The sequence below is a fragment of the Oncorhynchus tshawytscha genome, linkage group LG26 (genome assembly GCF_018296145.1).
Source record: "Oncorhynchus tshawytscha isolate Ot180627B linkage group LG26, Otsh_v2.0, whole genome shotgun sequence".
Taxonomy (NCBI): domain Eukaryota; kingdom Metazoa; phylum Chordata; class Actinopteri; order Salmoniformes; family Salmonidae; genus Oncorhynchus; species Oncorhynchus tshawytscha.
In genome coordinates this window covers 38880046-38893494 of record NC_056454.1, presented here as the reverse complement: position 1 = coordinate 38893494, position 13449 = coordinate 38880046, and the positions used below count along the sequence as shown (strand labels likewise).

General features: G+C 40.3%; 3 protein-coding genes across 3 annotated transcripts; 1 reads left to right on the top strand and 2 right to left on the bottom strand.

The window, feature by feature from the left end:
• Positions 1-3191: 3191 nt before the first annotated feature.
• On the bottom strand, positions 3192-4117 carry LOC112225606 (gamma-crystallin M3-like). The gene is made up of 3 exons (XM_024389704.2): positions 4060-4117; positions 3619-3867; positions 3192-3522 (listed from the first exon to the last, which is right to left on the bottom strand). Exons 1-3 carry the CDS (start codon positions 4066-4068, stop codon positions 3241-3243), a joined length of 540 nt encoding a protein of 179 aa, XP_024245472.1. The 5' UTR covers positions 4069-4117; the 3' UTR covers positions 3192-3240.
• Positions 4118-6081: 1964 nt separating this feature from the next.
• Positions 6082-6970, top strand: LOC112225604 (gamma-crystallin M3-like). The gene is made up of 3 exons (XM_024389703.2): positions 6082-6183; positions 6300-6548; positions 6647-6970. Exons 1-3 carry the CDS (start codon positions 6169-6171, stop codon positions 6926-6928), a joined length of 546 nt encoding a protein of 181 aa, XP_024245471.1. The 5' UTR covers positions 6082-6168; the 3' UTR covers positions 6929-6970.
• A 1307-nt stretch (positions 6971-8277) lies between these two features.
• LOC112224867 (gamma-crystallin M3-like) lies at positions 8278-11316 on the bottom strand. The gene is made up of 3 exons (XM_024388485.1): positions 11240-11316; positions 10545-10788; positions 8278-8592 (listed from the first exon to the last, which is right to left on the bottom strand). Exons 1-3 carry the CDS (start codon positions 11314-11316, stop codon positions 8374-8376), a joined length of 540 nt encoding a protein of 179 aa, XP_024244253.1. The 3' UTR covers positions 8278-8373.
• Between the last annotated feature and the right edge of the window lie 2133 nt (positions 11317-13449).

The following is a 13449-nucleotide window of genomic DNA, read 5'->3' as shown; positions in this document are numbered from 1 at the left end:
CAAGGATTTACTGCCCAAAACCAGTCCTTTTCCCGGGATAAATAACTGAAACCAGTCAATTATAATACATTATTTATATGAACAGCATGGCGTGAAATGAAACAGTTAAATTACATGTCTAAATCTGTCTTCTCTAACGCCTCTGCATGAATCATCAACGCTCAGGGTGGGAACAGACAGGCCATCTCAGTATGGAGTGCAGTTCACTATGTATGCATGTGTAGACCTATCATCTCGGTAACTTTTTGTTGTTGTTGTGACATGTAGGCCTACATTTGCTGCAGCATAGCCTATGCTATAGTAATATAAAGACCTTATACTTGTCTAATTTACCCATCTCCATCTGGCATTCACCTTGTTTTTGAATTATAAAGATGTTTTATGTTTTATTGCAGCTGCAGAGTTTTAGAACAGCCTATAACTGGAATATCTTTCATTGCTTTAAATCAGTGCACGGCTGAGCTCTCTTTCACGGAAAAGCTAGACTAGAATAGCTTGCTAGACATAATTTTTGTCTTGCATTTCTGATATCAATAAAGAATTTGAACAGGGACGCAACCTATTTTTTTGCTGAATGTTAAATACAGCAGCCAATAGAACTCACGGATATAGCAGTTATTTATTCAGACCCGTAACCATTCAATCTTCATGAAGAGAAGTGAAAGCCTTCTGCATCTAATTCTAGTCCTGTATTATTCAAGGACGTCATTTGAATGATGAAGATAAGGACAATGAAACATATTTCAATTAACTGTTGAAAGCGAGAAAGGAATGAAGCAACAACAGAGAGAGAAAGAGGAGGCTAATAACATTCGGGGAAATATTGTGAAAGGTACAGTTGAAGTTGGAAGTTTACATACACTTAGGTTGAAGTCATCAAAACTCGTTTTTCAACCACTCACACATTTCTTGTTAACAAACTATAGTTTTGGCAAGTCGGTTAGGACATCTACTTTGTGCATGACACAAGTCATTTTCCAACAATTGTTCACAGACAGATTATTTCACTTATAATTCACTGTATCACAATTCCAGTGGGTCTGAAGTTTACATACACTAAGTTGACTGTGCCTTTAAACAGCTTGGAAAATTTCAGAAAATGATGCCATGGCTTTAGAAGCTTCTGATAGGCTAATTGACATAATTTGAGTCAATTGGAGGGGTACCTGTGGATGTATTTCAAGGACTACCTTCAAACTCAGTGCCTCTTTGCTTGACATCACAGGAAAATCAAAAGAAATCAGCCAAAAGAAATTGTAGACCTCCACAAGTCTGGTTCATCCTTGGGAGTAATTTCCAAATGCCTGAAGGTACCACGTTCATCTGTACAAACAATAGTACGCAAGTATAAACACCATGGGACCCCGCAGCCGTCATACCGCTCAGGAAGGAGACGCGTTCTGTCTCCTTGAGATGAACGTACTGTGGCGCGAAAAGTGTGAATCAATCCCAGAACAACAGCAAAGGACCTTGTGAAGATGCTGGAAACAGGTACAAAAGTACAAAAAAGACTGTGGTTTGCAACTGCACGTGGGGACAAAGATTGTACTTTTTGGAGAAATGTCCTCTAGTTTGATGAAACAAAAATAGAACTGTTTGGCCATAATGACCATTGTTATATCTGGAGGTAAAAGGGGGAGGCTTGCAAGCCGAAAAACACCATCCCATCCGTGAAGCCCGGGAGTGGCAGCATCATGTTGTGGGGGTGCTTTGCTGCAGGAAGGACTGGTGCACTTCACAAAATAGATGGCATAATAAGTGAGGAGAATTTGGTGGATATATTGAAGCAACATCTCAAGACATCAGTTAAAGCTTGGCTGAAAATGGGTCTTCCAAATGGACAATGACCCCAAGCATACTTCCAAAGTTGTGGCAAAATGGCTTAAGGACAACAAAGTCAAGGTATTGAAGTGGCAATCACAAAGCCCTGACCTCAATCCCATAGAACGTTTGTTGGCAGAACTGAAAAAGTGTGTGTGAGCAAGGAGACCTACAAACCTGACTCAGTTACACCAGCTCTGTCAGGATGAATGGGCCAAAATTCACCCCACTTATTGTGGGAAGCTTGTGGAAGGCTACCTGAAACGTTTGACCCAGGTTAAACAATTTAAAGGCAATGCTACCAAATACTAATTGAATGTATGTAAACACTAATTGAATGTATGTAAACTTCTGACCCACTGGGAATGCGATGAAAGAAATACAAGCTGAAATAAATCATTCTCTCTACTATTATTCTGACATTTCACATTCTTAAAATAAGTGGTGATCTTAACTGACCTAAGACAGGGAATTTTTCCTAGGATTAAATGTCAGGAATTGTGAAAAACCGAGTTTAAATGTAGTTGGCTAAGGTGTATGTAAACTTCCGACTTCAACTGTATTATATGCGTCAGCCTGCTAATTTTACAAATAAGCCCTATTATGCAGTATTTCAGAATTAAAATCAAATTCGCTAGCCAATACTTGTACCTTCATAGGTAACATGTGCTGCACCAGTATTGCATTTTCTCTTATTCTTTATCATTGTTTGAATGATGTGTATAATTCCAGTCCATAAAATACAGTATAATACAGTACAGTAATACAGTTGATACTCAAAAAGTTTAGCCTACTGAAGCTTGTTTAATTTATTTACCCAAGAGAACATATATAGCTTGCTACATCTATTGGCTTTTATGTTTTTCTGTCGTGCGTAATGTGCCTATATCACATATGTATTGGATAACGGCACAATCATTTGGGCTTCTTTGGGCTTGGGCTCATTAAATGTTGTTAGTAGGGCTGATAATAATGTATTTAATATATGGCACATCAGGTTCAGATAGCATCAGATTTTAATGTTCATGCTGATTAAAGCTCTAATCAAATCTAGACATTTATATGATTTATAATGCTTTATAAAGCTTTAGAATTACATTTCTGGTTTTGGCGGGAAATACCGGGTTACCTGGGAGAAAAATGGATTTATTCTCGGGATGGAACCCTAACCAGAACATCTCTCAAACCTAGAGTACAATCCTTTAAAAAATACATTTGAATTGTACATCTCAAGTATGCGAGATCTGGATGAAAGGGAACTCTTAATGCAGTATCTATTGATGTAAGGCTCCTACATGAAGACTACACTATTTGACAAGTACAATACTGAACACGTGTTGTGAAGGGAGTAAAAGAGCAAAAGTCTTACAACAGATAAAAGCATATATTTATTAGGATTAGGTGGAGTTTGATGGGGGTTTAACAGGAGTCTATGATATGTCTGATGGAGCCGATTCTCATGTCCACGGGGCCCAAGCCCATATCCCTCAGGCTCCTGTATTCTCCAGGCCTCAGGTAGATCATTCTGCCTCTGAAGTGGGGCTGCTCGTACATCAGCCAGTGGCCGTCCATCACGTTGCAGGACTGGCAGTCTGACATACCGTAACGCCCCTGGATGGAGTCACAGTCGTCCATCATCTCATGCATCTGACCTCCGAAGTTCTCCTTCTCGTAGATCCTCATCCTGAAGTTTCCTTTGTGCTGTTTTGGAGAATTTGATTGGAATTTCTTATCCATGTGTGGTAAATGAAATAAACAACACACTGAATTGAACCATGACACGTTAGTTCTTCTTACCATGGGGATCATACGACTGGACCTGATGCAGTCACTCTGGCTCATGCCCATCAGCCGCTGGTTGTCGGGGTACTCTCCTCTTCTGACCAGCATCTGGTGTCCCATGAAGTTGGGGTGCTCGTAGACCATAAAGCAGCCATTCTCAACCCTGCAGGAGTTGCACCTGCTCAGGTGGGAGGTCAGCTCAGGGCAATCATTGCTGGCCTCATAGGAACTACCCTGGAAGTTCTTGTCCTCGTAGAAGATGATCTAGGAAGTTGTTTTTTTTATAAAGTTATTAAAATATGATCACATACATAAATGTGAACTCGATCTAGGTGTGTTCACTCACATTTCTGTATTTTGGAATTTACATGATTTTTACTTAATAACGCATTGAATTGTTTGTGTCAGCGTCTTTGACCTACCCATGGAAGTCCACAATATATATAGTTATCCTACCTTGCCCATGACGTCTCCTATCACTGACAACACTGGTACTTTGCTCACTCATCCTCCCCTGTCACTTTTATACTCAACTTGATTGCTAAATGATCTATGGTCCATTGTTTTTAATGCCTAACTCAGCAACACAGCATAGCGTGCTGTAAAGTTTGTTAAATCAGTCTGTAAATGGTTATTATTCCAGATTGTGTGCATCTGGGGCAGTGCCAACTGAAACCCGCTGCTATGGGGAACAGGTGCATGGGGGCAGCGAATGTATTGACTGTTCTGTCTTTTTTTTGTTTTTACCTTTATTTATACAGGTTAGTCAATTAAGAACAAATTCTTATTTACAGTGACGACCTGCCCATCACTTCTATAAACATCAATTACACTATATATATCTATATACACATAAATTACATTATACATATCTATACACACATCAATTACACTATACACCTCTATACACACATCAATTGCACTGGGGTGGCAGGGTAGCCTAGTGGTTAGAGCATTGGACTAGTAACCGAAAGGTTGCAAGTTCAAATCCCGAGCTGAAAAGGTACATAATCTGTCGTTCTGCCCCTGAACAGGCAGTTAGCCCACTGTTCCTAGGCCGAATTTGTTCTTAACTGACTTGCGTAGTAAAATATAAAAATACATATCTATATACATATCTATATACACATCAATTACACATCTATATACACATCAATACGCAAATCATATGAAACAAACACATTCTTCAAGGGGGAGTGAAGGGGAAGTATATGGACCCTGGGGATGGTACCAGAAATCATTTAAAGATTGAATAGGTGTTTAAGTGTTATTTTTATATATATATATATAATTCTTTTCTTCAACCTACTTTGTTGTAATGTTTCATCTAATTCTTATGTTTTTCAATAATTTTGTGTAAAAATAGTCATATCAAACCTCGGGAACTTCATTGTATTTTGCTTAAAATAAGTCAGAAAAGCACAAAACAAAATAGAATCAAATGGAAATATTTGTAATTCCTTTGGTGCCAATAATGGCACTTGGGGAGGATGGGATACCAAGCGATCTTCATTAAATCCGTTCACAAAGTCTTCCCAACCCTGCTTATGTTGATGGTATTTGAGGAAATACAATAACTCTGTCTCTTGAACTGAATCATTTAAAAAAATATATTACATAATGCTTGCATTCAACACATTACTATTGACTCCAAGTGATTTAGCTTAGACTAGGGTATATTGTACTTTAGGAAGTAATGGACCCCAGGAAGAGTAGTTGCTGCCTTGGCAGGAAGTAATGGACCCCAGGAAGAGTAGTTGCTGCCTTGGCAGGAAGTAATGGACCCCAGGAAGAGTAGTTGCTGCCTTGGCAGGAAGTAATGGACCCCAGGAAGAGTAGTTGCTGCCTTGGCAGGAAGTAATGGACCCCAGGAAGAGTAGTTGCTGCCTTGGCAGGAAGTAATGGACCCCAGGAAGAGTAGTTGCTGCCTTGGCAGGAAGTAATTGGGATCCTTAATCAAAACAAGTACAAATAGGAATGACTGCAATCCTTTTTAATTTGTTTTTTCTTTTGGTACATTTTAAGTGTGAAGTGTTCAATTTAGTACCAACAATGAAGTTATAATCACAATTGCGTGCACTTTCTGTGGCCAAAAATGGAAAACTTTAGCAACAGGTGTCATGAGATTGCAACCCCAGGTATCACAGAGTTATTTCCTGCAACGTAGCAAAAATAGGGGCAGACCAATACTCGGTGTCCCAGTGAAGCGGCTTTTTGCTTTGCTCAGTTGGCACAGTTGGCAGTGTGCCAACCTCCATCTCTACTTCTAGGTGATGTACGAATTGTTTAGAGTTAGGAATTATAGTTAACGTTCCATGATCATCAAAGACATAGGCAAGACATTTACATGTTTAGTTTACTACGGTATAATAACTCTTTAAAATATTATGCAAACACTACTAAAACCAATCATATTGAACCTGCTTTAGTTTACAGTAGATTACATGGTGATGACTCAGGAATTGAACACAATGTGGTTACATATGCTGTGGGCATCTAACAAAGTATAAAAGGGCAAGGGTGGCACAAGTATTTACAATCAAGTTTAAACAACCAACAGCCACCATGACCATGGGCAGGGTAGGTGGCATTTAATTAAATGTTCATATCATTCTAACTAAATGACTGCTTTTGATGTGTGTCTGCACCTTAATTCTGCGTAGGTGTTGTATAGCATTCTAAAAACCTTTCTACAGATCACCTTCTACGAGGACAAGAACTTCCAGGGTCGTTCCTATGAGACCAGCCAGGACTGCCCCGACATGTCCTCCTACCTGAGCAGGTGCAACTCCTGCAGGGTTGAGAACGGCTGCTTTATGGTCTACGAGCGCCCCAACTTCATGGGACACCAAATGCTGGTCAGAAGAGGAGAGTACCCCGACAACCAGCGCCTGATGGGCATGAGCCAGAGCGACTGCATCAGGTCCAGTCGTATGATCCCCATGGTAATAAATAGCATTTCTTCCTTGAAATTACAAAGTAGGCTTCTAAAACTGTCATACTTAGGAATTAATAAACATTTTAAAAAATTCTCCACCAACAGCACAAAGGATCCTATAAAATGAAGATCTACGAGAAGGAGAACTTTGGAGGTCAGAGCATGGAGCTGATGGATGACTGTGACTCCATCCAGGATCGTTACCGCATGTCTGACTGCCAGTCTGCCCAGGTTATGGATGGCCACTGGCTGATGTTTGAGCAGCCCCACTTCAGAGGCAGGATGATGTACATGAGGCCTGGAGAGTACAGGAGCTTCAAGGATATGGGCATGGGGGCCAAGGGCATGAGGTTCATGAGCATGAGGCGTATCACCGACATATGCTAAATCATCTGATTGTCAATTGTTCAAATAAATGCAAAAACACTAGGTACAGTATTTGTCTTACTTGATCATCACATACCTCCTCTTCATTCTGAAATATAACTTACATTGTATAATATATGATATGACATGGTATACAACATTTATTCTATCTGTGAAAATGAGAAAATACCTAAAAGCATCAATTAAGAGGGCCAAGCACCATTGCTATCAAATATATAGCATTTCAGAGGGCATCATAAAAGATAAAACTGTATACCTAAAGCCCAATCAAATCACTGGCTGTAGCCTGTGCTGAAAATACTTTGTCTTTAATGTATCCTCTGATTGTATTGACAAGTAGATTTGTCTTTCATCTGCATAGCAATGAAATAGCATTCATTGTTTACGGGTTATTTCAAAGGGATGGCATATATGGAGAGAATAGTAAGGATCCAAGCACTGAACCTTGCAGAACACCAAATTCAACTTTTGGTGTTCCGCAAGGTTAAGTTTATGGATGCTTATTGTTCAATGTAAGCTAGGCCTTGAAAACAAAACATATTTCCATTTGTTTCTTGAAGCCTAAGTGCATAGTCCAATGATCTGAGTAAAAATCAAAACAAAAAAACTAATATATGTACACCTATTTTATAGTAGCTACAACATTTGCATTGGTATTTTTTCAACTCTAAAGAGCTGTGCTGCCAGAAAATCTAATTTATCCATAAGTAATACAACTGTATTTGAAATAGTCTTTCATAACTTTTCATGCTATTTGGTCATTTTGTTTTGATCCAATGCTTATTCAAACAGTGATACATAATCTGAATGTGATTGAAATGGTATTTAAATGTTATTGATAAGTCACGTCATCATGTTATATTTCACTTAAAATGTGATTTTTGATTTTATAGCACATCTGAAGCAACCCAAATTTTTTGAAATAAATAAATTGACTTGAAAAATATAATGCTGACAAAACATATCGATGAAGTATCTCAGTAAGGGAACTAAATACCCACGGTTTGCCTTGGGGAATCAACTACAGCCAAGTGGACAAATCATTTTCTCTTGTATTTTGAGAGGAACAACCAAAGTCATTAAATTCTAAATAAATCAGAAAATACAACAAAAACCACAATAATTTACAATAAAGATGGGCAGATACAAAAATGTTCTTAGATGGTATTTTATTGCATTTCCACTACGTGTTTCACAATTGAAAAGGGCTACAAATTAAAATATGTATTTATTTATTTACCTTTATTTAACTAGGCAAGTCAGTTAAGAACAAATTCTTATTTTCAATGACAGCCTAGGAACAGCGGGTTAACTGCCTGTTCAGGGGCAGAACGACAGATTTGTACCTTGTCAGCTCGGGGGTTTGAACTTGCAACCTTCCAGTTACTAGTCCAACGCTCTAACCACTAGGCTACCCTAACAGGATTCTATGATGCATCTCCCATCTACCTGAGGTTTCTGTACTCTCCGGGCCTCACGTAAATCATCCTGCCTCTGAAGTGGGGCTGCTCGTACATCAGCCAGTGTCCCTCCATGACCTGGGTAGACTCGCAGTTGGCCATGCGGTAATGGTCCTGGAAGGACTCACAATCCTCCATCATCTCGTGCATCTGACCTCTGAAGTTCTCCTTCTCGTAGACTCTCATCCTGAAGGATCCTCTGTGCTGTTGTGCAAAATAAATCATGCTCATAATCACCACTCCTTTACATCTGTAATTCCAATTAAAGTGTGCCAGGTAGCCTAGCGGTTAAGAGCGTTGGGCCAGTAACCAGAAAGTCACTGGTTTTGCATCCTAGCACCGACTAGGTGAAAAATCTGCCAATGTGCACCTAGGCAAGGCACTTAAACCGAGTTGCTCTTAGTAAGTGTTGCTCTCTGCTAAAGTGGAGGGAAAATTAAGTTTGTCATGGCTGTTAAATCCCGTTTGGAACCTAGATGAATTAAGACTTGTGTATTATTAAGGTTTCATATTATTACCACATACCACATAGCATTGATTTTAAATGTTCTGTCATATTCAACTGTATCTGTGTAGACATCAATAGCTCCTTACAGCATCTATTGTAACATGAATTAGAGGTGTTTGGAGATCGCGATTTCCCGGAAGAAAATCACATTAGTTTATAAAACAACACAAGCAAGCCAAACCAATATACAGTGCCTTGCGAAAGTATTCGGCCCCCTTGAACTTTGCGACATTTTGCCACATTTCAGGCTTCAAACATAAAGATATAAAACTGTACTTTGCTTTATGTTTTGGATCATTGTCTTGTTGGAAGACAAATCTCCGTCCCAGTCTCAGGTCTTTTGCAGACTCCATCAGGTTTTCTTCCAGAATGGTCCTGTATTTGGCTCCATCCATTTTCCCATCAATTTTAACCATCTTCCCTGTCCCTGCTGAAGAAAAGCAGGCCCAAACCATGATGCTGCCACCACCATATTTGACAGTGGGGATGGTGTGTTCAGGGTGATGGGCTGTTTTGCCTTTACGCCAAACATAACGTTTTGCATTGTTGCCAAAAAGTTCAATTTTGGTTTCATCTGACCAGAGCACCTTCTTCCACATGTTTGGTGTGTCTCCCAGGTGGCTTGTGGCAAACTTTAAACGACACTTTTTATGGATATCTTTAAGAAATGGCTTTCTTCTTGCCACTCTTCCATAAAGGCCAGATTTGTGCAAGATACGACTGATTGTTGTCATATGGACAGAGTCTCCCACCTCAGCTGTAGATCTCTGCAGTTCATCCAGAGTGATCATGGGCCTCTTGGCTGCATCTCTGATCAGTCTTCTCCTTGTATGAGCTGAAAGTTTAGAGGGACGGCCAGGTCTTGGTAGATTTGCAGTGGTCTGATACTCCTTCCATTTCAATATTATCGCTTGCACAGTGCTCCTTGGGATGTTTAAAGCTTGGGAAATCTTTATGTATCCAAATCCGGCTTTAAACTTCTTCACAACAGTATCTCGGACCTGCCTGGTGTGTTCCTTGTTCTTCATGATGCTCTCTGCGCTTTTAACGGACCTCTGAGACTATCACAGTGTAGGTGCATTTATACGGAGACTTGATTACACACAGGTGGATTGTATTTATCATCATTAGTCATTTAGGTCAACATTGGATCATTCAGAGATCCTCACTGAACTTCTGGAGAGAGTTTGCTGTACTGAAAGTAAAGGGGCTGAATAATTTTGCACACCCAATTTTTCAGTTTTTGATTTGTTAAAAAAGTTTGAAATATCCAATAAATGTCGTTCCACTTCATGATTGTGTCCCACTTGTTGTTGATTCTTCACAAAAAATACAGTTTTATATCTTTATGTTTGAAGCCTGAAATGTGGCAAAAGGTCGCAAATTTCAAGGGGGCCGAATACTTTCGCAAGGCACTGTACATAGGAAATTACAGTTACAGGATGTCAATTGTAAAGTTTTTTGTCTGTAATGTATTTTTCGCTATATGTCGGACCCCAGTAAGACTAGATGTCGTCGTTGGTATCGGCTAATGGGGAACCTAATAAATCACATCAAATCAAGCTGGTTTAAGCAGAAATACACAGATGATAAAATATCCCCAGAGATATTGTATTGAGTTATGTGGATCACTGAGACTTTCTCCTACCTGAGGGATCATACGGCAGGAGAGGACCGAGTCACTCATTCCCATATGCATGTAGTCTGAGTACTCTTCCCTCCTCAGGAAGAACTGGTTTCCCATGAAGTTGGGGCGCTCGTACGCCATGAAGCAGCCGCTCTCCACCCTGCAGGACTGGCAGCGAGACATGTCAGAGGACATGTCAGGGCAGTCCTGGCTGGTCTCATAAGAGCGGCCCTGGAAGTCCCTGTCCTCATAGAAATTATCTAAAAGAGACCACACATCAAACGTTCAATTCACTTTCTAAAGTTATTTTCTGAAGTTCTGTGAAGTTTTGTTACTAATACACAAGATTTGTGACACTAAGCTGTTGCTTTCATCATGCCTGAAAAGACTCAGTCACCCTGCTATATGTAATGATCTAGTTAATCATCTTTGTTTATCTTGATCCCATTTCAAGCTGTCTGCTGTTCCTTTAGTTGAATCCCAGATGAATATGACTGTGTTGCGTTAGAGGACTGACAGGTTGACCCACATTTGGCTGATCTGTACATACCATGCCCATGTTTGATGTTGTTTGTGGGTTTCTGTCCAACGACCTGGAGCTGCGAGGGGGCTTTTATACGGACAGCAATGGGGTTTTGTTATTCACATTTTCTGGAACCTGATGAATAAGCAGGTCTGCAATCGTCATAACATTTTTTTGTACTATCGTGACTTACCATAAAGGAGTGCCCATGGCACTGAGGACCAGCTGAAGACACACGGAGGAAGCAGGAATGTAGAGAACAGAGACCATTTCTTACCGTTTCGGAGTAAACCTTTTAGGAGTCTACCTTTTATTAGTCTACCGTCTAGGAGTGCCATACAAAAACACAAAATGCTGTTTTTTATCATGATAATAATCAGCACATTTCAGGAAAGTGAGTTTAAACATTGAACTGCCGATATTATACTGAATCAATTGTTCTCTTTCTCAAGAGAAATACAAATGTCAGTCCCATTTCCCACAATAAGTCACCTAAATATGTGGGAACTGATATAATGCAAATGTCTTAATGAAAGATAGAAGTTTATTTTACTCCATTGTTTATGTTTTTGTTGTCATGTGAGTATTTGTAAACATTCAAACCTATCATTTCAATCTCATGGACAGTCAACCCTGGCATCCATAGCTCTGTGGTTACATTTCCCAAGCCCCAGCCCCATCCCCCATACAATGTCAATGTTTGTGGCTTTAATCAAGGGCTTCTAAATGCCAACAGTGGTTCAAAAAATTAAACCGCTCCGCCATTTCCTGGTTGCTGAAATTCTAGTAGTTCGCTTAATTTCATTTTATGTGACAAAACAAGCAAGTATAGTGTAGAGAATCATTGTACCATCTAAACCGGGAAGCATAGAAATAGTGCACATAGAACAGATCTACCGCTTCTTAGACTTGCTTTCAATTTGAATGACAGATCTACAGCATAACTAAAAGAGACAGTCGTTGAGATCGGCATGACCGTTTTAAACATGTTGAAGCTATACATTGTTTGTTTAGAAATATTCATCGGACTAATACAACCAGATTCAGAGTTAATACACTGCTCAAAAAAATAAAGGGAACACTAAAATAACACATCCTAGATCTGAATGAATGAAATATTCTTATTAAGTACTTTTTTCTTTACATAGTTGAATGTGCTGACAACAAAATCACACAAAAATTATCAATGGAAATCAAATTTATCAACCCATGGAGGTCTGGATTTGGAGTCACACTCAACCCAGGGCCAACCGCACCAGCATATGGTCTCACAAGGGGTCTGAGGATCTCATCTCGGTACCTAATGGCAGTCAGGCTACCTCTGGCGAGCACATGGAGCGCTGTGCGCCCCCCCAAAGAAATGCCACCCCACACCATGACTGACCCACCGCCAAACCGGTCATGCTGGAGGATGTTGCAGGCAGCAGAACGTTCTCCATGGCGTCTCCAGACTCTGTAACGTCTGTCACATCTGCTCAGTATGAACCTGCTTTCATCTGTGAAGAGCACAGGGCGCCAGTGGCGAATTTGCCAATCTTGGTGTTCTCTGGCAAATGCCAAACGTTTCTGACCGTTTGAGCAGACACATGCACATTTGTGGCCTGCTGGAGGTAATTTTGCAGGGCTCTGGCAGTGCTCCTCCTGCTCCTCCTTGCACAAAGGCAGAGGTAGCGGTCCTGCTGCTGGGTTGTTGCCCTCCTACGGCCTCCTCCACGTCTCCTGATGTACTGGCCTGTCTCCTGTTAGCGCCTCCATGCTCTGGACACTACGCTGACAGACACAGCAAACCTTCTTGCCACAGCTCGCATTGATGTGCCATCCTGGATGAGCTGCACTACCTGAGCCACTTGTGTGGGTTTTAGACTCCGTCTCATGCTACCACTAGAGTGAAAGCACAGGAAGCATAGGAACTGAGAAGTGGTCTGTGGTCACCACCTGCAGAACCACTCCTTTATTGGGGGATGTCTTGCTAATTGCCTATAATTTCCACCTGTTGTCTATTCCATTTGCACAACAGCATGTGAAATTTATTTTCACTCAGTGTTGCTTCCTAAGTGGACAGTTTGATTTCACAGAAGTGTGATTGACTTGGAGTTACATTGTGTTGTTTAAGTGTTCCCTTTATTTTTTTGAGCAGTGTATATCTAAATCACATTTTTCACATCATTTTGTTATAGAACGGAGTCACAAAGACCCTATATAGTCATCCAGGAACTCTCTACTCTGCACAGAGCTCACAAACGAGTTCCTTTGTCATTCTGGAAATATGTCAATTCTATTTCACAATCCGAGTGAGACATTCATTGAAAGATTGAAGAAACCAAGTCATAGTGGTCACACTTGCAACCTGAGAAAATATCCTTGCTTTGGTTCGGAGTTCATGCTGTGTCATCAAACATTTCA

Coding starts and splice junctions, on each gene's coding strand:
- LOC112225606 (XM_024389704.2), bottom strand. Junction 3,523..3,618: donor CCAGTCGTATGATCCCCATG/GTAAGAAGAACT, acceptor TCTCCAAAACAG/CACAAAGGAAACTTCAGGAT.
- LOC112225604 (XM_024389703.2), top strand. Junction 6,549..6,646: donor CCAGTCGTATGATCCCCATG/GTAATAAATAGC, acceptor CTCCACCAACAG/CACAAAGGATCCTATAAAAT.
- LOC112224867 (XM_024388485.1), bottom strand. CDS start 11,316: ATGGTCTCTGTTCTCTACATTCCTGCTTCCTCCGTGTGTCTTCAGCTG. Junction 10,789..11,239: donor GCCATGGGCACTCCTTTATG/GTAAGTCACGAT, acceptor TGTGTGGTCTCT/TTTAGATAATTTCTATGAGG. Junction 8,593..10,544: donor CCTGCCGTATGATCCCTCAG/GTAGGAGAAAGT, acceptor TTTGCACAACAG/CACAGAGGATCCTTCAGGAT.